This window comes from Chlorocebus sabaeus, chromosome 9 (assembly GCF_047675955.1).
Source record: "Chlorocebus sabaeus isolate Y175 chromosome 9, mChlSab1.0.hap1, whole genome shotgun sequence".
NCBI classification, from domain to species: Eukaryota; Metazoa; Chordata; class Mammalia; order Primates; family Cercopithecidae; genus Chlorocebus; species Chlorocebus sabaeus.
Window position 1 is genome coordinate 18,116,900 of NC_132912.1, and position 27,726 is coordinate 18,144,625.

General features: G+C 37.6%; 1 protein-coding gene and 1 long non-coding RNA gene across 4 annotated transcripts in view; one reads left to right on the forward strand and one right to left on the reverse strand.

Moving 5' to 3' along the window:
- Positions 1-27,391, forward strand: part of SLC39A12 (solute carrier family 39 member 12) — an 82,173-nt gene extending 54,782 nt beyond the window's left edge. For all 3 annotated transcript variants that reach the window (XM_008002414.3, XM_008002412.3, XM_008002415.3), the window contains one exon: positions 26,813-27,391. In XM_008002414.3, coding sequence (XP_008000605.3) covers positions 26,813-26,941 — 129 coding nt within the window. In that variant the 3' untranslated portion in view covers positions 26,942-27,391. The remainder of the gene's footprint in view (positions 1-26,812) is intronic.
- LOC119618805 (uncharacterized) overlaps positions 1-27,726 on the reverse strand; it is a 49,933-nt gene that overhangs the window by 5,312 nt on the left and 16,895 nt on the right. Inside the window, exon 2 of the long non-coding RNA XR_012093893.1 lies at positions 1,884-2,001. This is a non-coding gene — a long non-coding RNA (uncharacterized lncRNA). The remainder of the gene's footprint in view (positions 1-1,883; positions 2,002-27,726) is intronic.

Consider the following 27,726-nt stretch of genomic DNA (forward strand, 5'->3'; position numbering starts at 1 on the left):
GGTTGTGGACCACCGCTTTCTTGTATTCCCTGGTGCATGCTCTCCAGGAACAGGGATCTGTGGTCTGACAGTACCTAAGTTTACAGGAACAGGGAGCATCAATTGCTTTATAATTTTGTACTGTTTCTGCCCTAATCTCCTTTATTTCCTTCCTTCTTACTTTGCATTTAATTTTCTCTTTACTTTCTTGCCGCTGTGTAAGAGTATCTCATTTTGTCTGAGAGCTGAACGTTCCTTCTAAGAAAATTCTCAGAATTGGAAATCTAGAGGATTTTTAAAATCTAGCTTCTCTAAAGTTTATAAAAATGGCGCAACTAGGAAAAAAAGCCCTCGAAGTATTGTTTTTTTCCAGCAGTTTGGATAAGAGAGACTATATTTTTAGCTAACATAATTTGTTATTTAAAGTATAAATTAGTTAATTAAAAAAAAACATAAATGGGTTATGCCAAAGGAAGGTTTATTTTGGATCTGAAGCAAAGTTTCAAACCTTTAGGCATTTTTCTTAAGGTTTTTAGATCCTGCCAAAATGGTGTTTCCATAGCAACAGGACTATAGAAACCTCAAGGGACTGTCACTGTAGATGTAACCAGAGATGTCCCTGCAATGGGGGGAGCTGGGCAACTGCCCAGGAATTTAGTACACGGATAGAACCCAGGCTGGTGGAGGAGCTGTAACTTAGGGAGGGAGCTAATGGGGAAGGAAGTACCTGTCCAATTCATGCCAAAACAAAATAAAACAAAGCCCAGGTGCCCCTCCAGGTGTATCCAAGGCAAATGAGTTGGAATAGGGGAAATACCCAATTTCAAACCCACTTCCCCCATCAACCTCCCTCACCATATAGGGTTCTAGATCTCTTCCCCCAACCCTCACGTTTTTTGGATGCTCTTTAAAACTTCATTTCCTCTCCAAGACTATCCCTTATGTTTATTCAACCTTATTTTACTTATCTAATAACTGTGCGGGTGGGGGGTGGGGGGGCCAGGAACCTCAAGAATAAAAAGCAGTCACTTAGAGCAATTTACTTATCTTCCCTCTTGTGAGAAGTGTCTCCCAGAAGTCATATCACAGCCAGACTTTTGCCTGGAGCACTTACAATTTCCAGATAATTTTCCTTATGTGAAAGGCAGGATAGAAAGTATTTTAAATATGAATTTAAGATCCTCTACCTTTAAAACATATCCAAAAATGCAAAAATCAAACCTGAGTATTAAATCCGGTCAATAAATAGGATTATCAGTATAGTTCATCCTCTCTACACTTATTGTAGGTTAGTAAATGTAGCAGTTTCAAGAACATGAATTGGGTAAAAACAAAAAAAAACATTAATTGAGTGGCAAACATTCACCTTTCTAGCCAGGCTTCTCCTCTCTTCTTCATCATATGAGTATAAAATTAAACTAAACTAGAATCCCAGACTTTTAGAATATTGATCCCATTCCCTCCTCCCCATTTTTCTTTCTTTTTCTTGTAATTTATTGAGTTTGAATGAGTCTTTATCAAGGAAATCTAGACTCCAAGGCAATTCAGTCAAAGATCTACAATCACCAAGGTGGGTCTGGTAAATGAATCCTTTCTCCATCCAAAGGATGAGTAAGTCTTCCTTTCTTTGAAGTTTGGCAATACCTAACTGTAATTCTGTTAAACATCCACCCACAGGAAGAGAGTTTGTTTGAAAAAGACATATGAAGTAACCTTGATATACGTATTTGTTTTCAACAAACATTGTAGTTAAAATCAGTGAGTTCCATTGGCATCATTTTAAATATCCTTTGACTGAGAAAGAAATAGCAAGTATTCAAAACTCATTTCAGGCAGCAAAATTAATGTAATTTAACATTGACAATTATTTCTTAAGAAAAGCAAGAAGGGTGAATCATTCTTACCAACAATTTTGAAAGACTTCTATTCTCTTTCTGTAAAAATCAGTCAAACCCCACACTTAGAAATTGTCTACTGAGAAAATGAGTAGTTAAGCCAACTTTGGTGAAGACTGACTTCTCTCTGTAATTAAAAGAAATTGACCATCAGAAATGTTGGTATTTTTCTACTCCTCATTCCTCTTTTCTTCTAATTTCTCAGATCATACACACACATACACACAGATCTTCCAAAGCAGTTATTTTAAAAATGCAGTTGGCCCTAGAACAACATAGGTTTGAACTGCATGGGTTCACTTACACTTAGATTTTCTTCCACCTCTTCCACCCCTGAGACAGCAAGACCAACCCTTCCTCTTTCTCCTCCTCCTCCTCCTCAGTCCCCTCAATGTGAAGATGAGGATGAAGACCTATATGATTATCCACTTCTGCTTAATGAATAGTAAATGTATTTTCTCTTCTTTATGATTTTCTTTCCTTTTCATTTCAGTTTGTTTCTCTTTTCTTTCTTCTTTTCTTTCCCAAAACAAAATAATACAAAGCCCAAGTACCCCCTCCAGGTATTTCCTTCCTTCCTTCCTTCCTTCCTTCCTTCCTTCCTTCCTTCCTTCCTTCCTTCCTTCCCTCCTTCCCTCCTTCCCTCCTTTGTTTTTTTGAGACAGTCTCACTCTGTCACTCAGACTGAAGTGCAGTGGTGCGATCTCGGCTTACTGCAGCCTCTGTCTCCCGGGTTCAAACAATTATCTTGCCTCAGCCTCTGGAATAGCTGGGATTGCAAGCGTGTGCCCCATGCCCACTGATTTTTATGTTTTTAGTAGAGACGGGGTTTTGCCATGTTGGCCAGGCTGGTCTGGAACTCCTGGCCTCAAGTGATCCACCTGCCTCAGCCTCCCAAAATGCTGGAATTACAGGCGTGAGCCCCTGCACTCATCTCCCTTATGATTTTCTTAATTACATTTTATTTTCCTTAGCTTACTTTATTGTAAGAATGTTGTATATAATACACAGAACATATAAAATATGTGTTAATTGTGTTATTGGTTAGGCTTCTGGTCAACGGGAAGCTATCAGTAGTTAAGTTTTGGGAGAGTCAAAAGTTATACATGAATTTTCAACTGTGCGGGGATCAGCATCCAAACCCCCACATTGTTCAACTGAACTAAAGGTGGCTGACGTCTGTCTTTGCTGAGCTTTACCACTAAGAATTTGTCTAACTGAATCACTTCCCCTAAGGAAAAAAAGGAGAAGAGAATTGTTAAATACAAGTTTAAAGCAGGTAACATCTTTGTCTCTCCTAATTGTGTGTGACAGTGATGTGCTTTTTATCTTATAACTCACAGTTTTCAAAAAAAATTTAATTTATCTTCTGCTGCAAACTGCTTCATGAATTGCCTTGGGAAAATCCCATTGGGAAGTGATAGACATATAAGGTTCTGCATTTGAATTATTCAGCAAATACAATTTTTAAAGCTGAAGATTTTAAAATAACCTTGAGAAAAGCCTCCAGGTTGGCTGTCCCACATAAGCTGAGAGCTGTGGTCTTTGCTTTCGTGAATAATAAGGAAGGTTAAAACAGCTATGTTAAGTTGTTTATTGAACATAAATACTAGTTGAAAAAGACCTAAATTCAAAACAGCTGGAATGAACCTCCCAATTTCAGGAAATTCTTGAGTCAACAGAGTGTTGAGGATTCTACTATTACTAATCAAATATGATTCTAAAATAGAACATATTCTAACATCCCTCTTTTGATTGATGTCAAAAGGGACAACCAAAAAAATGAATTCCATGAAAAAAAGGAAAAGCACAAGATAGCCATAACCAAACTTTTATGTGGACTCAACTCTCAGAAGATTGTTAAAAACAAGAATTGATATAGTATTTGTAAGCAAACATTCCAGAGGAGATGTTTATTCTCCAGAATGTTATAGAAAGAGAAATCCTGGAGGGCCTTTTTAAGACTCTGTGGCTGATAAAAGCTTCTCTCTGTGCATATGAAACTGTCTCCACCAAGGTCCAATCAGAGGGTCAGCCAGGTTCATTAAAAGAAAGACACTCCAGATTTTCCTCCGTCTTGTTTACAGCAAACGATCACAAATAAATTAGAAGTAGAAAACCCTGCAGTCTATTGAAAGGGCGGCTGGGCGCGGTGGCTCACACCTGTAATCCCAGCACTTTGAGAGGCGGAGACAGGTGGATCACGGGGTGAAGAGATCAAGACCATCCTAGCCAACATAATGAAACTGCTTCTCTACTAAAAACACAAAATAGCTGGGCGTGGTGGCACACACCTGTAGTCCAGCTTCTCAGGAGGCCGAGGCAGGAGAATCGCTTGAACCCAGGAGGCGGAGGTTGCAGTGAGCCAAGATCACACCACTGCACTCCAGCCTCCTAAGTAGCTTCAATCAAAAAAAGGGGCTTCAATCCCGCAAAAATTGATTAGTTTGTAGTTCTTAATGAAGCGTGAGGACATGAGAACTGAGTTTACGCTCAGGGACTTTGAGATCTAAACAAAACTCAGAATTTCATGTTTTATAGTGGAAAGTAATGACAATGAATATTTACCAGGCAGCAAGTGACATCTCTTATTGTCACATAGGTTCTTAGATCTAACCTAAATGGTGCTTTATTAAAAATATTGTAATACTATAATCTTTATATTATAATAAGCTAAAAAGCTAAACAATGATATTACAATAAGTTAAAAAGATAAGTAGTTAATCAGCATATTACAATAAGCAAAATATATCACAATAAGTTAAAAAGCTAAACAGTTAAAGCAAACTAAAAATTTTAGCGTTTTAGCTATCATGTTTGAGTCTGATCCAATTTAAGTTAATTTTTGTATATGGTGTTAGGTAAACATCCACCTTTATTATTGTTATTATTATTATTATTATTGTTAGAGACAGAGTCTTGCTCTGTTGCCCAGGCTGCAGAGCAGTGGCATGATCATAGCTCACTGTAGCCTTGATCTCCTAGGATCAAGTGATTCTCCTACCTCAACCTCCCAAGTAACTGGAACTATATGCACATGCCACCATGCCCAGCTAATTAAAAAAAATTTTTTTTTGTAGATTTGGGGTGTCACTATGTTGCCCAGGCTTGTCTTGAACTCTTGGCTTCAAGTGATCCTCTTGACTTGGCCTCCCAAAGTGTTGAGATTGTAGTATGAGCCACCATGTTCAGCCTGTTCTTTTGAATGTGTATATCCAGTTTCCCCAGCACCACCTGTTGAAAGGACTGTCCTTTGTCCATTGAATGGTTTTGGCACCCTTGTTGAAAATCAATTGATCATGTGTGCAAGACTTTGTTTCTGGGCTCTCTATTCTATTCTCTTGGTCTATATGTCTGTCTGTAGCCAGTACCACACTCATTTGATTATTCTAGTTTTGTACTAAGTTTTGAAATCAGGAAATGTAAGATCTCCAGATTTACTAGTTTTCAAGATTGTTTTGGCTATTTGAGGATCCTTTGAGATTTCATATGAATTTTAGGGTTAATTTTTCTATTTTTTTAAAAAAAGTGATTGGGATTTTGCTAGAGATTACCTTTAGTCTATACTTTAAGTAGTATTGATATCTTAATAATACTAAATTTTCCAGTCCATGAACATGAGATGTCTTTCCATTTATTTGTTTTTAATTTCTTTCAGCAATGTTTTTTAGTTTTCAGTGTACAAGTCTTTCACTTTCTTGGTTAATTTTATTTCTAGGTATTTTTTTCTTTTTGATGATACTGTAAATAAATTTGTTTTCATTTCTTTTTTGAATTGTTCGTTGTTTGTGTTTATAAATGCAACTAATTTTGTGTGTTTATTTTGTCTTTCAACTTTGCTAAATTTATATATTTGGATTTTGTTTTAACATCTTGGGAGTGAAAAAATATATACCTACTGCTTAACAAATTATTATCTAACAGAAAGATGTGTTCTACAAGCAGTATTTTAAAAAGTATAATGCATTAAAATGTGTACATTAAAGACACATTTACAAGTCAGAAGGATTCCCCAACAGTCACATAAGCCCTTTTCTCTTGTTTTGTTTTTGAAACCCACTGGAAACAGAAATCAAAATTTATCTCATTCAGGGTCTGTTTCCCCTTCTCCAATTTTAAGTTGTATGAATAGAGAAATATGCATTTATGACAATAAATAAAGGAAATCTCCATTGTCTTTCAATGTTAGAAATGATCATGTCTTTTTAAGTCCTTGTGCTGTGTGACAAAATCAATCCTTACATGAATGTTTTTGTTGGTCACTAGAGCAACTTTTCTGGTATTTCCTTAAAGTTTGTGATAGTGAATGCTAGGTACAAACTGGCTTGCTTGTTAGGACTAACATAGGTTTACAAATCTAATGCATCTATAGTTTGAGCATCATGATGATCACAGCTGTGAAGAGACAACCTGTGTGTGGTTTCATGTTTCTAACTATCTGGAAGAAAAGTAAAATGTAATGTGATTGACTTCATGGTGAAGCACTACAACTAGCAAGATGGCTAGAGGATGTATGGGAGAAGAAAGACGAACTCAGCCAGTTCATGTACGTTTTGGATTTATAAAGGCCAAACAGTCTTCCTAATTTACCAATTTTTCAGCAAGTTGTGATCTCATAGATGAATTTTTCAGTAAATTTTCTTGGAGACACTGCATGGATAAAGGATTATATAGATTATTAGGTTGGGCAAAAACTGTATAAACTTTTGGGTGCCAGTAAGAACCATATTAAATCTATCTACCTATATATCTGTTTAATGGAAAGACTATTACATGTCTCTTTGTAATCATTTTTAGTTGACATGTTATCAATAATCATCAAAAGACTCTAAAAATTGAGATAAAAATTAGCTGAATGCCTTATTAACATTGTTCTCAATATGTGAATAAGTGAATGCTCAAAATATTTTTTTCATTTTTTTCTCTGTGTTTGATATTAGGGAGATGTTCCAGTGACTCTTCATAATAGTGATCACATTTGGGAAAAAAATCTAGGTGTATTGGTGGTATAATATTGTGGAAAGTGCTTGGACTAAATCTTGTCCTGAGTATCAACAAAAGACTGTGAAAAAGCACAGTCTAGTTGGGCCCTAGACATCAAACACTCCAGTAACTCAAAATATGCTTTAGTTTTTCCTTATTTTTTATTTTTAACAAATTTTTAGAGTAACAGAACTATATGGGTAGGACATAAAAAGTACAGAATGAACCATAATCATGATGATTCTTCTCAAAATGGATGTGTAACTCTTGTTAAGAGTGCTTCTAAAGATAAATAATCAACTTTTTTTTCACCTAGACTATCCAAATGGTGCCCAGTAGTTACATGTGGCTATTGTGCCTTGAATGAGGCTAGTGTGACTGAAAAATTGATTTTTTTTAAACTTTATTTTTAAGTCCCTTGTCCCTACACATGCACAACCACCCCATGATAGACATCCTGCAACACAATGATACATCTGTTACAATTCACGAACATACCTTAACACATCATCACTCAAAGTCCATAGTTTATGTTAGATTTCACTCTTGGTTTTATACATTCTATGGGTTTTGGCAAATGGTCGATGACACATACCCACCATTGTATCATACGGAATAGTTGCACTGCCTAAAGGTCCCCTGTCTTCTGCATATTTATTCTTCCTTCCCCCAAATCCCTGTCAACCACTACTGTTTTTACTGTCTTCATGGTTTTGCCTTTTTCAGAATATCATATGGCTGTAATGATACAGTATGCTGCCTTTTCAAATTAGCTTCTTTCATTTCATAATACAAATCTGAGTTTCCTCTGTCTTTTTACAGTTTGATAGTTCATTTCTTTTTTAGTGCAGAATAATATTTCACTGTCTGGATGCATTACCATTTATCCATTTACCTACTGCAGGACATCCAAATTTGGTTCCTTCCAAATTTTGGTAATTATGGATTAAGCTGCTATAAATACATGTGAGCAGGTTTTTGTGTGAACAAACGTTTTCAAATCTGTTGAGGAAATGCCAAGAAACATGATTGCTGGATCGTATGATAAGGGTATGTTTAGTTAAGTAAGAAGCTGCCAAACTGTCTTCCAAAGTAGCTGTACCGTTTGGCATTTTCATCAGCAATGAATGAGAGTTCCAGTTGCTCTACATCCTTACCAGCACTTGTTGCTGTCAGTGTTGTGGGTTTTGGCCATTCTAATAGGTGTATAGAGGTATTTCATTGTTGTTGTAATTTGCAATTCCCTAATAATATAAAATGCTAAGCATCTTTTTATATGACTACTTGCCATCATACATCTTCTTTGGGGAGTCTCTACTCAGGTCTCCCCATTTTTAATTGGAAATTGTCTGTTTTCCTATTATCTTTTAAAAGTTCCTTGTCTATTTTGGATACGATTCCTTTATCAGATAAGTTTTGCAAATGTTTCCCCCCAGTCTGTGGCTTATCTTCTCATTCTCTTGACATTGTCTTTCACTGAACTGAGGTTTTAATTTTGGGAGTATATATTTAGGGCAACTTGAATCTATGCTCCTGGATCACAATCCTGAAGCTTGGCCCAAATAAATTATCCGCTAATATATTTTTTTAAATATATTTTAATTTTAATGAAGCCCAGCTTATGAATTCTTTCTTTCATAGATCATGTCTTTAGCATCTTGTCTGAAAAGTCATTGCTATACCTAAGGTCACCTAGATTTCTTTTATCATAATCTTCTAGGATTTTTATGGTTTTGCATTTTAAATTCAGGTCTATGCTTTATTGTGAATTAATTTTTTCTTTTTGAGACAGAGTCTCACTCTGTCACCCAGGCTGGGGTGCAGTGGCACGATCCGGCTCACTGCAACCTCTGCCTCCTGGGTTCAAGCAATTCTGCTGCCTCAGCCTCCTGAGTAGCTAGGATTACAGGTGCATGCCTCCATGCCCGGCTAATTTTTGTATTTTTAGTAGAGACGGGCTTTCACCATGTTAGCCAAGCTGGTCTCGAACTCCTGACCTCATGATCCATCCACCTTTTTGTGAAGAAAGACTGTGTCTAGATTCACTTTTTTTATAAGTGGATTTCAGGTTATTCCAGCACCATTTTTTGAAAAGAGGCCATTGCTCCATTTTATTGTGTTTACTCCTTTATCAAAGATCAGCTCACTCTATTTATATAGGCTTATTTCTGGACTCTCTGTTATATGCCATTGATCTATTTGTCTATTCTTTTAGCAACACAGTAGTGTCTTGATTCCTGCAACATTAGAGTAAGTCTTGAAGTCAGGTGGTGTCAGCTCTCCAATATTTTTCAGTGTCAGTCTTTAATATTGAGTTGGCTACTGTGGATTTCTTCCACTCCATGTAAACTTTAAAATTCGTTTGTTGATACCCATTAAATAACTTGCTGGGACTTTGATTTGGATTGAATTGAATCAAATTGGAAATAACTGACATCTTGAGGATATACAGTCTTTCTATCCTTGAACATGGAATACCTCTCCATTTGTTTAGTTTTTTGATATCCTTTGTCAGAGTTTTGTAGTTTTCCTCATATACATCTTGGGCATTTTGTTAGATTGATAACTGGGTGTTTCATTTTTGGAAGTGCAAATGTAAATGGTAATGGCTTTTTAACTTTAAATTTCTCCGGTTCACTGACAATGTAGAGAAACGCAGTTGACTTTTGAATATTAACCATGTATTCCACAATCTTGCTATACTTGACTATCAGATCTAGGAGCTTTTTTGTTGAATCTTTTACATTTTCTTTATAGTTATCATCTGTGAACAAAGGCAGTCTTATTTCTTTGTTTTTAATCTGCATGTCTTTTATTTCCATTTCTTATCTTATTGCATTAGCCAGAACTTCCAGTATGATATTGAGAAGCAGCGGTAAGAGGGCTCATCCTTGCCTTTCTTGGATTTTACTGGGAAAGCTTCTGGTTTCTCACCATTAGGTATATGTTAGCTACAGGTTTTTGTAAATGTTCTTTATCAAGTTGAGGAAATTACCTTCATTCCTAGTTTACTGAGAGTTTTTATCATGACTGAATGTTGGATTTTGTCAAATTCTTTTCCTACACCTATTGATATGATCATGTAATTTTTTTTTTCTTTAGTTGTTGATGTGATAGATTATGTTAACTGATTTCCAAATGTTGAATCAGCCTTGCATACCTGGAATAAACCCCCCTTGATTGTAGTTATAATTCCTTTTGTACATTGTTGGTATTGATTTTGATACTTTGTTCAGCATTTTTGCATCTATATTTTTGAGAAGTATTGCTCTGTAGTTGATCTGTTGGTGCTCTTTGTTTGTAATGTCTTTGCCTGGTTTTGTTCTTAGGGTAATGCTAGTCTCACAAAATGGAGTTAGGAAATATTCCTTCTACTTCTGCTTTCTGAAAGAGATTTTAGGGAATTGGTAAAATTTTTTCCTAAACTGTTTTGTTCATTGGTGAGCCCATCTGGGCCTGGTGATTTCTGTTTGGGGAGGTTATTGATTATTAATTCAAATTCTTTAATAGATAAAAGCCTATTCAAATTGTCTGTTCCTTCTTGTGTGGGTTTTAGCTGACTGTTTTTTTCAGGGAATTGGTCCATTTCATCTATGTTATCAAATTTGGGGGCATAGATTTGCTCCTGATATTTCTTTATTATCCTTGAATGTTCACAGAATCTGTAGTGACATCCTCTCTTTGATTTCCAGTATCAATACTTTGTATCTTCTCTCCTTTTTTCTTTTTGTTAGCCTAGCTAGAGGCTCATCTATTTTATTAATCTTTTCAATGAACCGGATTTGGCTTTGTTGAATTTCTATATTGATTACCTGATTTTAATTTCATTGATTTCTGCTCTTTCATTATTTTCTTCTGCTTACTTTTGGATTTAGTTTGCTCTTCTTTTTCTAGTTTCCTAAGAAGGAAGCTTTGAATATTGAGTTTAGATCTTTATTGCTTTCTGATATATATAATTTCTGATTCTTTTCTGAAATCCAATGCTCTGAATTTCCCTTTGAGCACCACTTTCACTCTTGTCTCACAAATTTTAATAAATTTTATTTTTATTTTCATTCATTCAAAACTTTTTTAGTTTCTCTTGAGATTTCTTTCTTAACTCATGTGTTATTTAGAGGTATGTTATTTAATCTCTAGTTCTTTTGGTATTTTCTGGCTATCTTTCTGTTATTGATTTCTAGTTTAATCCATATGACCTAAGAATAGAAGTTGTATGACTTCTATTATTTTAAATTTGTTAAGGTCCGTCTTATAGCCCAGAATGTGGTCTATCTTGGTGAATGTTCCACATGAGCTGGGGAAGAATTTGCAATCTGCTCTTATTGGATAAAGTAGTCTATAGATGTCAATTATGTCCAATTGATTGATGTCCTGCTGACATCAACTATGTCTACAGATTTTCTGCCTGCTAGATCTGTTCATTTATTTATCTTCCAATTTTTTTTTTTAGGTTCAAGGGATACATGTGCAAATATGTTACATGGGTAAGGTGCATATTGTGGGGATTTGGTATACAGATAATTTTGTCACCTTGGCAATCAATGTAATACCCAATAGGTAGTTTTACAGTCCTCATCCTCCACCTTAAGTAAGCCCTAATGTCTGTTATACCCTTCTTTGTGTCAGTATTTATTTCCCACTTATGAGCGAGAACATGTGGTATTTGGTTTTCTGTTCCTGTTGTAATTCACTTAGGATAATGGCCACCAGCTTCATCCATGTTGCCACAAAAGATGCAGTCTTTCTTTTTTATGGCCATATAGCATTCCATGGTGTATTTGTACCATATTTTCTTTATTCACTCCACCATTGTCAGGCATTTAGGTTGATTCTATGTCTTTGATACTGTGCATAGTGCTATGATGAACATATGGATGCATGTGTCTTTATGGTAGAATGATTTATATTCTATTGGATACGTAGCCAGTAATGGGATTGCTGGGTTGAATGGTAGTTCTATTTTAACTTTTTAAAGAAATCTCTAGACTGTTTTCCACAGTGGCTGAACTAACTTACATTTTCACCAGCAGTATATTAGCATTCTCTTTCTCTGCAACCTCACCAGTATCTGCTGTTTTTTAACTTTTTAATAATTGCCATTCTAATGGGTATGAGATGGTGTATCACTGTGGTTTTGATTTGCATTTCCCTAATGATTAGTGATATAGAGCATTTTTTCATATGCTTGTTGGCCATGTGTACGTCATCTTTTGAGATACGTCTGTTCCTGTCCTTTGCTTATTTTTTAATGGGGCTATTTGTTTCTTGCTTGTTAATTTATTTAAGTTTCTTATAGATTTTAGATATTAGACCTTTCTTAGATTGATAGTTTGCAAATATTTTTCCCATCCTATAGGCTGTCTATTTACTCAGTTGAGAGTTTATTTTGCTGTGCAGAAGATCTTTAGTTTAATGAGGTCCCACTTGTCAACTTTTGAATTTTTTTGCAATTGCTTTTGGAGTCTCTGTCATGAAATCTTTGCCAAGACTGATATGTAGGATGGTATTTGCTAGGTTTTCTTCTAGAATTTTTGTAGTGTTAGGTTTTACATTTAAGTCTTTAATCCATCTCAAGTTGATTTTTGTATATGGTGAAAGAAAGGGGTCCAGTTTCAATCTTCTGCACACGGTTAGCCAGTCATCCCAGCACCATTTATTGAATAGAGTCCTTTCCTGCTTGTTATTGTCTGCTTTGTCAAAGATCAGATCATTGTAAGTGTACAGCTTTATTTCTGTGTTTTCTAACATGTTCCATTGGTTGGATAATTACATCTTGTTGAATCAAACCTTTTATCATTATGTAATGCCTTTTTTTTTTTTTGTCATTTTTGATCATTGTTGGCTTAGAGTCTGTTTTGTCTAAGATAAGAATAACAGCCCCTGCTTTTTTCTGATTTCCGTTTCTTAATAGATATTTCTCCATCCCTTTACTTTGAGCCTATGGGTGTTCTTGCATGTCAGATGGGTCTCTTCAAAGAAAGCATACATTTAGGTCTTGCTTCTTTATCCAGCTTACCACTCGGTGCCTTTTAAGTGGGACATTTAGCCTGTTTATGTTCAAGGTTAATATTGATATGTATGGATTTGATCCTGTCATCGTGTTGTTAGCTGGTTGTTATGTAGACATCATTGTGTATTTGATTTATAGAGTCAGTAGTCTATGTACTTGAGTATGTTTGTATGGTGTCTGGTAATAGCCTTTCATTTCTGCTTAGCCCTTCCTTAAGGATCTCTTGTAAGTCAGGTCTGGTGGTTTCAAATTCCATTAGCATTTGCTTGTCTGTAAAGGATTTTATTTCTCCTTCACTTATGAAGCTTAGTTTTGCTGGATATGAAATTCTTGGTTGAAATTTCTTTTCTTTAAGGATTCTTTATTAGGCCCCCAACATCTTCTGGCTTGCAGTGTTTCTGCTGAAAAATCTTCTGTTAGTCTGATGAGTTTCCCTTTGTAGGTGACCTGCCCCTTCTCTCTAGTTGCCTTTAATATATTTTCTTTTGCATTGACCTTAAAGAATCTTATGACTATGTGTCTTGGGGATGGTTTTCTTATATAGTGTCTTGCAAGGGTTTTCTTCTCTGAATTTTCTGAATTTGAATGTCAACCCCTGTAGTAAGGTTGAAGAAATTTTCATGCACAGTATCCTCAAATATGCTTTCCAATTTGCTTGCTTCTTCTCCCTGTCTTTCAGGAATGCCAATGAGTCATAGATTTTATCTCTTTACATAATCCCATTTTTCTCAGAGATTTTGTTTATTTTTTTTTAGTTCTTTTTTCTTTATTTTTGTCTGACTGAGTTAATTCAAAGAACCACTCTTCAAGCTCTGATATTCTTTCCTCATCTTGGTCTATTCTGCTGTTAATACTTCCAAATGTGTTACAAAATTTATACAGTGAGTTTTTCAGTTCTATCAGCTCACTTTGATTCTTTCTTAAAATGGGTATTTTATCTTTCATTCTCTTGAATCATTTTACTGGATTCTTTAGATTTCTTGGAATGGGTTTCAACTTCCTCTTGAATCTCGATGATCTTTGTTGCTATCCAGATTCTCAATTCTAGGTCTTTCATTTCAGCCATTTCATTCTGGTTAACAGCCATTACTGGGGAGCTAGTTTGGCAGTTTGGACGTAAGGAGACACTCCTGATTTTAGAGTTGCCAGGGTTCTTGTTCTGGTTCGTTCGCATCCGTGTGGGCTGATGTTTCTTTAACTGTGGTGTAATTTGAGCCTGGTCAGTTAGCTTCATTTCTGGATGTTTCCAGAGGGCCAAGGCTTTGTGCAGGGTCTTTTTTTGTGGCTGAATTCTAGTCCTTGGTTTCATAGAGGTCTATATTAGCATAGTATTTTTGGTGTTGAAATTTGGGCTCTAATCCAGTATATGGTGCTTAAGAGTAATGACCAGTAGACAGGTTCTTAGCCACTTGGTTCCTCTGTATTTCCTTGTGTTTGCATCCATGCCCCTTCTCAGTGCTGAGCATATAGGCTCCTCTCCTACATGGGTGCTTGTCACAGATCTCAGCTTGGCCCTCTGGGGCTGTGCATCACAGCCCTAGGGCAAGCTCAGGCTTTTTGTTCCTTCCCCAGCTGGGGGGCAGCAGGGATGGGGACCTTGACAGTGGCAATGATGGAGGCCCTTTCACTTGTCTCTTGGGGCTCCACCCAAGAGAAGCATAGAACTGCTGTCAATTAGAATAATCAGCCCAGTGTGGAGTGGCTGCATTGCAAGCCCAAGCTGCCTGGTAAAGAGCAGGGATGTCAGAGGGTTCATGGGGAAGACAGTCTGGCCTCTCCTTCCTAGGGTAGCTGGGTTATGCTGGAGGAGCGAGTAAAGCACTCAGTCATTTTGTTCTTCCACAGACTGGTGGTAGGGGACCAGGTAGCACTAGTAAGGGAAGGTTCTGCTGCTACAGCAGTGGCAGAGGGGCTGTCAGTTACCTCTGGGAACTCCACGATGGACAGACACAAAGACAGACACAAAGCCACTTCCAATGGGAATGTTCACTGGGGTGGGGTGGCCGTACTGCAAGCCCAATCTGGGGGCCCTGCCTGGTAAAGGAGCAAAGTGATCAGGGTCTTTATTCTCCTTCCAGCCCAAGGGCAGCAAGGGTAGTTCCTCTGTAACAGCAATGGCTGAGAGTCTGGGTTGTCTCTGGGATTTCCTCCCCAGAGAAATGCAGAGCCACCACCAACTGAAGTACTCAGGTTGGGGCAGGGAGGCTATGCTGTAGACCCAGGTCAGGAGGTGCTGCTCAGTGAGGAGTAGCAGAGACAGGGACCTGTGAGGAAAACAGTCTGACCACTTTTCCATAAGGCAACTGTGGTTTACTGGAGGCCTACAAGTCTTAGTCTCTTTGCTCTAACTGCAGCCTGAGGGCAGTAGGGGTGGGGGCTGCAGCAGTGTCAAAAAGGACAGGCCTGTTGGTTACCTCTGGGGTCAGCATCCTAGAGAAATGCAGAGTGGCTACTGGCCCTAGTGCCCAGGTGGAGGTGGGGTGGCTGTGTCTGGGTCCCAGGTCAGTCGGCTTTGCCCAGCAAGGTGTTGATGGAAGTGAGGCCTGTAGTCTGTCTGCTCCTCAGCACTGTGGTTGCAAGAGAGCCTGGCTTCCCTTCTTGGTGCAGCTAAGACAGCTGGTGCCATGGTGTTCAGGAATCTAAAGCCCTTGAGGTTCCTCATGGGCCTGAACAGCGGCTCTGCCCAGACTCCATGTAGCTCTCCATGTCAGTCTGGAGGACCTGAGGGGAGGCCAGGGGGATCTCCTGTGCCCAGGATTGCAAAGGTCCATGGAAGAAGTGTGGGTCCCCAGGCACTCTTGCTCACTTAATGTTCCCTTTGGTGGGGACCCTGCCTTGGCTCCACTTCATCCCTAGTGGGCAGCTATCCTTTCTCACTCTTCTCCACTCTAAATGGCTCTCATTACTTACTTGATGATTCTAAACATGTTCTCCTGGATGATCTAGTTGAGGAGCTAGTCTTTACTTGCCACTCTATGTCTTCTCTGTCAGAGAAGCACAAACTAGCTACTTCTAGTGAGCCATCTTGGCCCAAAATGCCTCTGTTCATTTCTGATGGATGAATGCTAAAGTCTTCAAATCTAGTTGTGAATAAATCTATTTTTCCTTGTAGTTCTATCCATTCTTGTCTCACATATTTTAATACTGTCTTGTTACATACATACACATTAAGGATTTTATGTTTTCCTGGAGTATTAAATCGTTTTTTCATTATGTAATACACCATGTATGCTTCATAACTATCCTTGCTCTGAACTCTGCTCAGTCCGAAATTTAAGATCGCTACAACCACTTATATACCTTTCTCCAACCCTTTACTTACAATCTATATTTTCTTTTTATTTAAAGCATGTTTCTTGTAGATGGCATGTAGTTGGGTCTCGTTTCTTGATGCACTCTTATAATCTCTGTCTTTTAATTGGTATATTTAGATAATTGTTATAGTGACTGCTTAGTTGAATCAATAACTACCATATTTGTTACTGTTTATTATTCATTACCTTTGTTGTCTGTTGCTGTCTTTATCTTTCCCACTTTTTTTGCCTTTTGGTTTCTAATGAAGCATTTTACATGGTTCTATTTTCTCTTATTTTTAGCATATAAATCATGTTTCTTTTAAAATTTATTTTAGTGGTTGTGCTAGAGTTGCACTATACATTTACAACTAATCCAAGTCTATTTTCAAATAATATGCTACTTCACAAGCAGTGCAAGTACCTTGTATAAAATATCTCTAATTCTTCCCTCCTGTCTCTTGGATCACATATTCATTCATTTCACTTATACATGAGCATACATAATTGAATCCAATATTGTAATTATTAACAACTGTAATCTGTTAGATCAACTAAGAATAAGAAAAATAAAGGTTTTTATTTACTTTCCCTTATTCGTTCTCAAGTGCTATTCTTTTTTGTGTAGATCTAAGTTTTTGACCAGTATCATTTCCCTTCTCTCTGAAGAATTTTTAACATTTCTCATAAGGCATGGCTACTGGTAACAAACAAATTCCCTCTGTTTTTGTTTTCTGAGAGAGTCTTTATTTCTCCTTCACTTTTGAAATATAATTTAGTAGGGTGCAGGATTTTTAGGTGGGTGGTTTTTTCTCTTAACACTTTAAATATTTAGTTTAGTTTAAATATTTTAGTTCGCTTGAATATTTAGTTAAATATTTACGTTCTTGCTTGTACAGTTTCCGAGAAGTCAGATGCTTCTCATCTTTGCTTCTTTAAAGGTGAGATATGTTTTTCATCTGGTTTCTTTCAAGGTTTTCTGAAGTTTAAAGATGATATGCATAGATATAGGGTTTTTTTAAAGCGTATCTCCTGCTTGATGTTCTTTGAGCTTCCTATATTTACAATTTGGCGTTTGACATTAATTTGGAGAAATTCTCAGTATTGTTTCAAATATTCCTTCTGGTGTTTTTGCCTCTTTCTCCTCTTTCTAATATGTTATGCCTTTTGCAGTTGTCGCAAAGTTCTTGGATATTCTGTTCAGAGTTTTCTTTTTTCAGTCCTTTTTTTTCTCTTTGGCTTTCTGTTTTTCAAGTTTGTTTTGTAAAATCCTCAAGATCAAAGATTCTCTCTTCAACCGTGTCTAATCTACTAATTAGCTCGTCAAAGACATTCTTCATTTTTGTTACAGTGTTTTTAATCTCTAGCATTTATTTTTTATTTTTCTAATAATTTCCATTTTTCTGCTTACATTTTCCTTCTGTTTTCAATATTGTCTCCTTTTTTATTAAATTCCTTAATGTATTAATCATAGTATTTTAAAACTCCTGGTCCAATCATTTCAACATTTCTATTATGTCTGATTTTGATTCTGATGGTTGTTCAGTTTCTTTAAACCATTTTTTGCCTTTTAACATGTCCTGTAGTTTGAAAGGTAGATATGTTGTACTGAGTGAACAGAATTGTGCTAAATAGGCCATTAGTAATGTGGTACTAAGGAATACATATGGGAAGGGGAAGGCTCTATAGTCCTTTGGTAGATCTCAGTCTTTTAGTAAGCCTGTGCCTTGGACTATGAACTTCATTAGTGTTTCTCATTATCTCTTCCCCCATGTAAGACAGGATGGCTAGAAATGGCTAAAATTTGGTATTTTCCTTCCACAGGTAGATTAGGCTTTGATAAAACCCCAACAAGTTAGACTCTGGTTAACCAGTTTCTCCTGAGGGAAGATCTTGTTAAGAGCAGAATGCTCTGGTATATTTCAAAATGATTATTTTCCCTCTCCCCCTACCAGAAGTATAAGAAGATTTTTCTCCAGTTTTCACTGTGAGAACCCATGGAGCTCCTGGAGGTAAAACTCACAAAATCTAGGGGCCTTCTATGATTGGGTCTTCTGGAATTTTAAACTCAGAGTTGTCCAGGCTGAGCTTTCAGCAATTCATTCTTTACAGTCAGATTTTCTTAACCTTCCACTGACTGGTTCTAGCAGAGGTTTCTGCTACTGGGCTTTTGCTCTGGTAAGTTGTGATTGTCTAAGTCTACCTGCTGTCTCTCCAATGTCTGAGACAGTGTGTACCTTTCTCTGATGCATCTAAAAAGACTTGTTGATTTTTCAGTTGATCAGCTTTACTTGTTAGGACAGAGTGGCAATTGCTCATTTGTAAGCCAAATGGTGACTTGCACCGTCAGTTCCATTTTGTTCTTAAATGCTTGCCTTCTGCAAGGACAAACTAAGCCATTTACAAATGGACTGGAGTTAGAGACTCCCACAGAATGTGTGTTCCTCCAGAAATTAAGCATATTTAGAATGCCCTCAGGAGAAGTTTTTGAGTTTTCTTCTTTATCACATTTCTTAGAAACAAACATGGTTCTGCTTATCAAATGCAAATATATACCTGCCTCCGTGTGCACAATGACTTTTAGGACCCCTCCTGGAAAAAGATTCATACGTCAGTTAAGTGAACTTTATGAATGGAGAAGCAAATCACTTCTAAACATTCATAATGCCCGAAGTTATGCATTCCTGAGAGAGAAAAATACTTAAAAGTACAACCTTACCTTCATGGGAGACGTCTCTAAATGTCATCAGTAAATGAATATTGTTTCTATATTTGAATTGCAAATTTTATCAATGAAAGCTCTTTGACATCTTTATCTTGGAAGCGTTGGAGGCTGATCTTTCTTCTTCAGTGTGTATATTTATGAATCATGAATAAAGGTAAATGTTGAAATATTTGATAATGGGTCTTTAGTGATGCCAACAGGAAACCAGTTTCAGATTACGATGGAAATGGACAGCGAAGCCTTTGCTTGTCATGAGAGTCTGAAACTCAGATGTATAAGAAAGAGGGACAAAATACAAGTTCCAGAGGATGTGTTATAGATCATCCTTCTTTGTGACACATTTTCCCAAGTTTAGAGTTATCACATAGGACCAGATGCTGGTATTTTGTCTACTTTCCTGATGGTTCTCCTAATTTTCTTCATAAGTATTTATTTTAAAGCTTCGACTTGACTAGGAATGCAGTTTTAGGGATTGACTCAAGTTTAAAACATTTTCTTTTCTTTCTTTCTTTTTTTTTTTTTTTTTTTGAGATGGAGTCTTGCTCTGTCACCTAGGCTGGAGTGCAGTGGTGTGATCTTGGCTCACTGCAACCTCCACCTCCCGGGTTCAAGCAATCCTCCAGCCTCAGCCTCCCAGATAGCTGGGATTATAGGCACCTGCCATCACGCCTGGCTAATTTTTGTGTTTTTAATAGAGATGGGGTTTCACCATACTGGTCAGGCTGGTCTCGAACTACTGACCTCAGGTGATCCACCCGCCTTGGCCTCTCAAAGTGCTGGGATTACAGGTGTGAGCCACCGCGCCCCACCAAAACATTTTCTTAATGTCACTTTCTAAAATGTTCAGAAATGCCACTTAGCAGTTAGCCATCATAAGTAGTTTTCAATTAGGTAATAGAACTTGTAGAGACCATTCTCTGTGGATAAATCATAGTTTGTGGACTCTGCTGCATTTTAAGGCATTTCTTACCTGTGCCTTGATTCACAATTGAAAAAAGAACTCAACAATGGCAGACCAAAGGGATGCACTTTAGCTAAAGATTTTTTATTTCCAGAAAATTACAACTACTTGACTAACAACTCTTTGTATCTACTGATTTGGGTTGGACAACTTGTGAAACAAAGTGGTAAGAAAGGAAGTTACTTCTCTACTTCAAGGTTTCCAAGTTTCTGGCAGAAATCTAAAGAAAATTTATCTTAGCACTACCTCTGGGCAAGACACTTTGCTAAAATGTCCTCCTTTTTCTCTGTACCTTTATGTCATTGTTAATATGCTCTATTCATCATTTTCCCTTCTCTACTCTTAGAGTATAAATCAAGATCAGTAAAATTGCTCAATAACAGGACTTAACTGCCCTAGAGGAAGATGGGATTTTTCTTTTGTTTTTGAAATTCAGGAGGGAAATGGTGGCATTTAAACTCTTGCCAGAAATTTTAAATTTCTAACAAAGAAATAAAATAAATACTCTTGAGAATTAATTCATATGAACCTTTATTTTCCTTCAAAATTTACTGGCTAAAATGATGGAAAAATATATACACGTACGGAGATTAAGAGAAGGTGGAAAGCTGTAATTAGATGTGGTTTGAGTTTTGGCATTTCATATTTGTAGCTCTTGGAAAGACTTTCTGTAGGACTCTCTGGTAGTTGGTATCTAGGAGATATTATGGTTCATATGTTCATCCATAATCATACTAAAAAGAGCCAAGTATTGTCACAAAAGCAGGTTTAGCTGGGTTTCTCACCAAATTGATTTATGTGTGAACATGGAAAGTTCACATAGGCCACCGAAATTGAAATTGAAACTTTTATATCAGGATGAGAATCCCATTAAACTTTTTTTGAAATGTTGATTTGCACTGTTTGTCCATATCTATGAGCATGAAAACTTAGTCTTTTCTTTTCTTTCTTTCTTTTTTTTGAGACGGAGTCTCGCTCTGTCACCCAGGCTGGAGTGCAGTGGCACCTCCCAGATTCAGTCCATTCTCCTGCCTCAGCTTCCCAAGTAGCTGGAACCACAGGCGCCCACCACCATGCCTGGCCAATTTTTTTGTATATTTTTTCGTAGAGACAGGGTTTCACTGTGTTAGTCAGGATAGTCTCTATCTCCTGACCTCGTGATCCACCCGCCTCGGCCTCCCAAAGTTCTGGGATTACAGGCATGAGCCACCGCGCCCGGCCAAGTCTTTTCAAACACATATTGTTTGCCTTGAAAACTCAGAACCAGTAGTGATATCTTTTACAACAAAGGCAGCATAATAGCATAATAGAAAAATATGTGTATATATATATATATATTTTTTTTTTGAAACGGAGTCTCACTCTTGTTGCCTAGCCTGGAGTGCAATGGCACAGTCTTGGCTTACCGCAACCTCTGCCCCCCATGTTTAAACGATTCTCCTGCCTCAGCCTTTCAAGTAGCTGGGATGACTGGCACCTGCCACAATGCCTGGCTAATTTTTGTGTTTATTATTTAATAGAGTATGAGTTTTACCATGTTGGCCAGGCTGGTCTCGAACTCTTGACCTCAAATGATCTGCCAGCCTAGGCCACCCAAAATGCTGGTATTACAGGTATGAGCCACCATGCCCGGCCTAAAAATTATTATAGATTGTACCTTTTTCCAAAATTTTTTGGACCATTTAATTTTCATCCTCTTGAATTACCTGTTTAGTATCTTTTGCCTAATTTTCTGTTAGTGTGTTTGCTGTTATTGTTTATTGATTTATTAAGTGTTGATTATTGATTTTTGATAACTAATTCATTATTGATTGCATCATGTATTTTATCAACTTTTCATTAAGTGCAGTGACACTTTTATGCCCAATAGGACGTTTCTGCCATTGACATTTTCCATTTTTTTCTAATTAGACCAATTTGCCCTTGGTCATAATAGACAAGGATGAATTGCAGATAGAAAGGGTGAATTTCAGATAGAGAGTTGCTCTTTACAGTTATTTGTATGTTCAGTACAGTTACGGGGAGACCTGGTTTCTTGTCCTCCTTCTGACATCACAACAGTGTGACTGTGGGTGAGCTGTTATCCTCTCTGAGCTGATGTTTCTTCAAAACTGAGAGGAGTGAATAGTTTTATCACTTGCAGGATTATGAGAAGTAAAAGGGGGAAAAATATATAAGAAAGGATGTGCTAAATAGATGTAAATGAAAGGCAAATAAATATCACATAAGACTTTGTAGCCAGAACAACCTGAAAGACCTGGCAGGAAAGAAGTGCTGCTAGAAGACACAGCTAGGCCAGGTGCAGTGGCTCACACCTGTAATCCCAGCACTTTGGGAGGCCGAGGTGGGTGGATTGCGAGGTCAGGAGATGGACACCATCCTGGCCAACATGATGAAACCCCATCTCTACTAAAATACAAAAAATTAGCCAGGCATAGTGGTGCGTGCCTGTAGTCCCAGCTACTTGGGAGGCTGAGGCAGGGGAATTGCTTGAACCCGGCAGGTGGAGATTGCAGTGAGCCAAGATCGCACCACTGCACTCCAGCCTGGTGACAGAGTGAGACTCCCATCTCAAAAAAAAAAAAAAAAAGAAGGCACAGCTAACTGTATGGCAAGTTATAGGGTCCATTATTTTGATTAAAAAAAAAAATACAGGAGCCTGTTGCAACTCCTGAAGACATTGGATTCCATGTAAATGTTGCCTCTGGAGTTGTGAAAATATTCATGATGTTTTCTGGTGGATAATGCTGTCATCTATATACAAGAATAAAGAATTCTTGATTTTCTCACTGGGAGTAGGGTCACTGACTCTCATAAAAGATACATTCAATTTGATAGGTATTAAACCCTCCAAATAAGCAGCAGGTTTATAAGCTTAGGCTAGTGAGAAAAATAATAGATTGAACAATTGTTTTAAAAATTTGGGACAATTTTGTAATCCCAGCACTTTGGGAGGCCAAGGTGGGCAGATCACCTGAGGTCAGGAGTCAAGACCAGCTTGGCCAACATTGTGAAACCCCGTCTCCACTAAAAACACAAAAATTAGCCAGGTGTGGTGGCATGTGCCTGTAATCCCAGCTACTTGGGAGGCTGAGGCAGGAGAATTGCTTGAACCTGGGAGGTGGGGGAGGTTGCAGTGAGCTGAGATCATGCCACTGCACTCCAGCCTGGGCAAGAAGAGTGAAATTCTGTCTCAAAAATAAATAAATAAATAAATAATAAATAATTGGGACATTTTTTGGATTTAGTCAAAACAGCAACAGCTTGAAATTCTGCTATAATTTCCAAGATATTAATTCTAGCTCTGTGTTTTTGTACCTAAAACATTTTGGTGATTAAATCGACCCTAATCTAGGGTCTACTTCTCCCCAGCCAAAGACCCTTCCTGGAAGTGTGAGGCAAAGATGGAAATTCAAAAATGAGCTTTTCTAAAATGTAGGTTCATGAAGATACTGATGATTTGAAAATTCATCTCAAATTGTATCTCTTGAACCAGAACCGTTTTTACTACCATGCTTCTATCTTGCCTGAAATATTTTTCTCTGTAATAATCCACCCGAAACAAGCATGATGGCTCAATAGATGACCTATACTTTATAAGTCATTGCCAACAAAACCTTTCCAGAAACTACTTCTACTGTGTACTTTATCAAAGACTCACAACAGCCAGGTGGCAGTGGGGACAGAGATGGGATATGCTATTAATTCAGCCATGTTTTATCAAAGGTAATTAATAATCTTGTTTGAAAAATGAGGAGAAGGAGGAGGAGAGGGAACTACTCCAGGTCTTATTCCATATTTGGAAATTAGATTAATCAAAGTTTGAGCCTGTAAATGACCACAGAGGGTATAACTGCATCTCCTCACAGATGCAGTTTGAGATGCAGCTTACTGGGATAAAGGAAGGTGGTGGCCTATGTTGTCTGGCTTTGGAGAAAACTATTAAAAAATACTTAAAACTGTTGAGAAGCAAAGGTATTGGGGCTGAGTGTGGTGGCTTGTGCCTGTAATTCCAACACTTTGGAAGCCTGAGGTGGGAAGATCAGTTGAGCCCCAGTGTTTGAGATCAGCCTGGGCAACATAGCAAGAGATCGTCTCTACTGAAAATTTTAAAATTAGCTGGGTAGGGTAGTGTGCACCTACAGTTTTAGCTACTCAGGAGGCTGAAGTGGGAGGATTGCTTGAGCCCAAGAGTTCAAAGCTACAGTGAGCTATGATCACATCACTGCACTCTAGCCTGGGCAACAGTGAGACCCTGAATCAAAAAAAAAAAAAAAAAAAAGAAAGAAAGAAAAAAAAAGTATTGGAAATTTCCAATGCATGTACCTTGTTAATCCCTCAAGAGTACCATCAAATGCAAGCTCTTTGAGAACAAATATTATTTCTTCCCTACACATATAAGCCTTAATATAACCTAGAATTCTGCCATGTCCACTGTGGATGTTGAATTAATATCAAGGCATCTAGAAACCAAAACACTGTAAATGTTGAGCTAATATCAAGGCATTTAGTAAATGAAAGATACTCATTCACTACATAGGAAGAAATGGGGAAAGTTCATCATAAATCCATTGTTAACTGTATGAGCAACTTGTAACAATTACATCTAGTTCAAACATTAAATAAATGGAATTTAAAGCATATATGTAATATATAAAACATAAAATCAAATGTTTCAGCTCTTCTTGCTAAGGCATTTTACTACAAAATTGAAAATATAGACTATGTTTTATCCACATTCCATAGATTTTCCAAAATGTCATTTTGAATTTATAATTGATGAATTAGATAAGATTTTTCTAATGTATAGGATGTTTAAACATGGCATAAAGACACGAAAAGGGCATATAATTTGTTTAAAATGGTCCACCCAGGAGAGCAGTTCTGGAACCTACTTTGTTGTTGAGTCCATTGCTCCATGCTGGGATGTGAGATGGCGGGTCATAGTAAACCACACTCATGCCATTGAAGTAACTACCTAAGATGAAGAAATATCTCAAACAGAGCATTCAAGATGCTCCTTTCCATGTACTTAAAAATGTGTCAACCTGGCCGGGCATGGTGGCTCATGTCTGTAATCCCAGCACTTTGGGAGGCCAAGGCAGGTGGATCACCGGAGGTCAGGAGTTCAAGACCAGCCTGGCCAACATGACAAAACCCTGTCTCTACTAAAAATACAAAATTAGCCAAGCATGGTGGTGGATGCCTATAGTCCCAGCTACTCGGGAGGCTGAGGCAAGAGAATCGCCAGAACCCGGGAGGCAGAGGTTGCAGTGAGCCGAGATCGTGCCACTGTACTCCGGCCTAGGAGACAAGAGTGAAACTCCATCTCAAAAAAAAAAAAAAAGGGGGTCAAACCATTTTCTATTGCCATAAACCTAAAGTCCGTGGTCATTCATTTGAACCATAAAATCATCTGAGTCGTTCTCTACTGGAAGTGATTTTTATCCCCCAGGGAACATTTGACCATGTCTGGAGGCATTTTTGGTTGTCATGATTGGGGGCAGAGGTACAGCTGACATCTAGTAGGAGCCAGAGATACTGCTACACATCCTCTAATGGACAGGAGAGGGGTCTCACAAAAAAGGATTATCTGGCCCAAAATGGCAAGATTGAGTTAAATCTCCAGTCCTTGTTGACCCGAGCCTGTGCCCCAATAGAAACGACTGTGTAATGAAAGAGGTATGCTTGCTCTGACCTCAGGGTGAGGGCTCTGAAATAATTTGAGACAAATACACCTTGGGGCACTTCACATACATGCTTGAGTGAACCTTTCCCTCTTAATGGTGTTAGGGCATTTCACAAACATGAAATAGTTGTCATGTTGTTTCTCTGAGAATAAAATATAGCCACAGGACAGCCTGGTCAACAGAATGAAACTCTGTCTTTACCAAAAGACACAAAAATCACCCGAGTGTGGTGGCACATGCCTGTAGTCCTAGCTACTCAGGAGGCTGAGGTAGGAGAATCGCTTGAACCCAGGAGGCAGACGTTGCAGTGAGCCAAGATCCCACCACTGCACTCCAGCCTGGGTGACAGAGTGAAACTCTGTCTCAAAAAAATAAATTTTATATATATAGATATATATACACACAAACACACATCATATATATGTGTATATATGTATATATGTGTGGGTATATATGTGTGTGTGTATGTTTATATCTATATAGCCACAGGAGATAATGTCCTCACTGTTCTAAAGATCAGGAAGACCTTAGTCATCCCTCTCTCTCTCCTTTTCTTCCTCCCTTCCCCCCATATATATGTATATATGCTTGGTCATATATACATATATGCCTTACATCAACCCGTGCATATAGTAGTTTTATAAACCTAATAGAACAGTCCAAAATAATGCCTTTCATGCATTATCTACTTCACATTTAAACATTTTCTGAAAAGTAAGAGTTGGGCTTGTTTTTGGTTGGTAACTATGTCATTTTAAGACTTCTGCCAAAGGCCAGGTGCAGTGGTTCATGCCTATAATCCCCAGCACTTCAGGCAGGCTGCTTGAGCCCAGGAGCTCGAGCCCAGTCTGGACAACATAGGGAAACCCCATCTCTACAAAAAATGCAAACATTAGCTGGTCGCCGTGGCTCGCACCTGGAAGGCTGAGGTGAGAGGATCACTTGAGCCCAGGAGGTAGCAGTGAAATGTGATCACAGGCATTGCACTCCAGCCTGGGTGACAGAGCAAAGACCCTGCCTCAAAAGAAAAGAAAAGAAAAGAAAAGAAAAAAAAAAAGACTGCCAATTCTGGGATCCTCATAAGCACAATCAAATGGCTTAATTTTAGCTTACATTTCAAAGTCATGGTAGAGTAGGTATTCAGCATTTTGTAACTGTTTTGGGAATTTTAAAGGTTATTAAGTTCTGAATAACAGTCGCTCATGTTTTCCCACCAAGCTTTTCCCAGCAGTTGAATATATCTGGATCTTATTCTGGTTTTTTATTCTTTTTTTAGCTTCCTGAAATGACTCATGTTCAAACACAACGACCCTGGATGATGTTTCTCCTGCAAAATTTTGGATTGATCCTAGGTTGGCTTTCTCTCCTACTCTTGGCTATATATGAGCAAAATATTAAAATATAAGTTAGGATCGTCAACATCTTTCAAAAATGCATTTATATAATCTTACTTTGTTTCTTTCATTGCACTCTATAGTGATTTTTAAATTAAGAATTTTTTATCTTAGGCAAAGTGTGTATCTTTCAATTCATTAACTTATTAATTTTATAATGCAGTTTTATTTTTGGAAACATAAATATCAGACCGTCCTTAATTGAAATTTTGTCTTTGGTTTCCAACACCATGATGAAATTCTTGCTTTTTAAAAAGTAGTTGGTAAATTCTGCATGAATTCTAGTAAATTTTTAAAAAATAGACTGTTTCCCTAAGAAAGAATGTTTGTTTGTAGCATTTAAAGGGGACAGATGCCTGTTGGGATAAAATCAACTGCTACTTCTTTGATGTTAATTTTTTTTCCCTGTGCAATTATAAACTGTAAGCAAGTTAAGTGACAAGCAAATGTAATAAAGACTAGTTTTAATATGGTGGTTTTTATTACCTTCTATTACTGGATGTCAGATTCTGAGTCATCTCTTAAAAACCCAATATATAGTTCACCCACTGACTCTAGAGCGCTCATGAACAAGCCATCTTGGGAGGCCTAAAGGATAACATGTCAGCATTCTTCTGTGTAAGTCGTCAAATGAAATCTGTTCCAGGCAAGGGGAGCTGGAAACACAAGATGAAGTTCAAAATTTTTAAAATAACAAAACTGGAGTCAGGCAGTAGATGAATGCCTAAACTCTCACAGATTTAACAGAGGATATTTATGGGAATAATCTCACTAACAAGTGAGATATATTTTATCT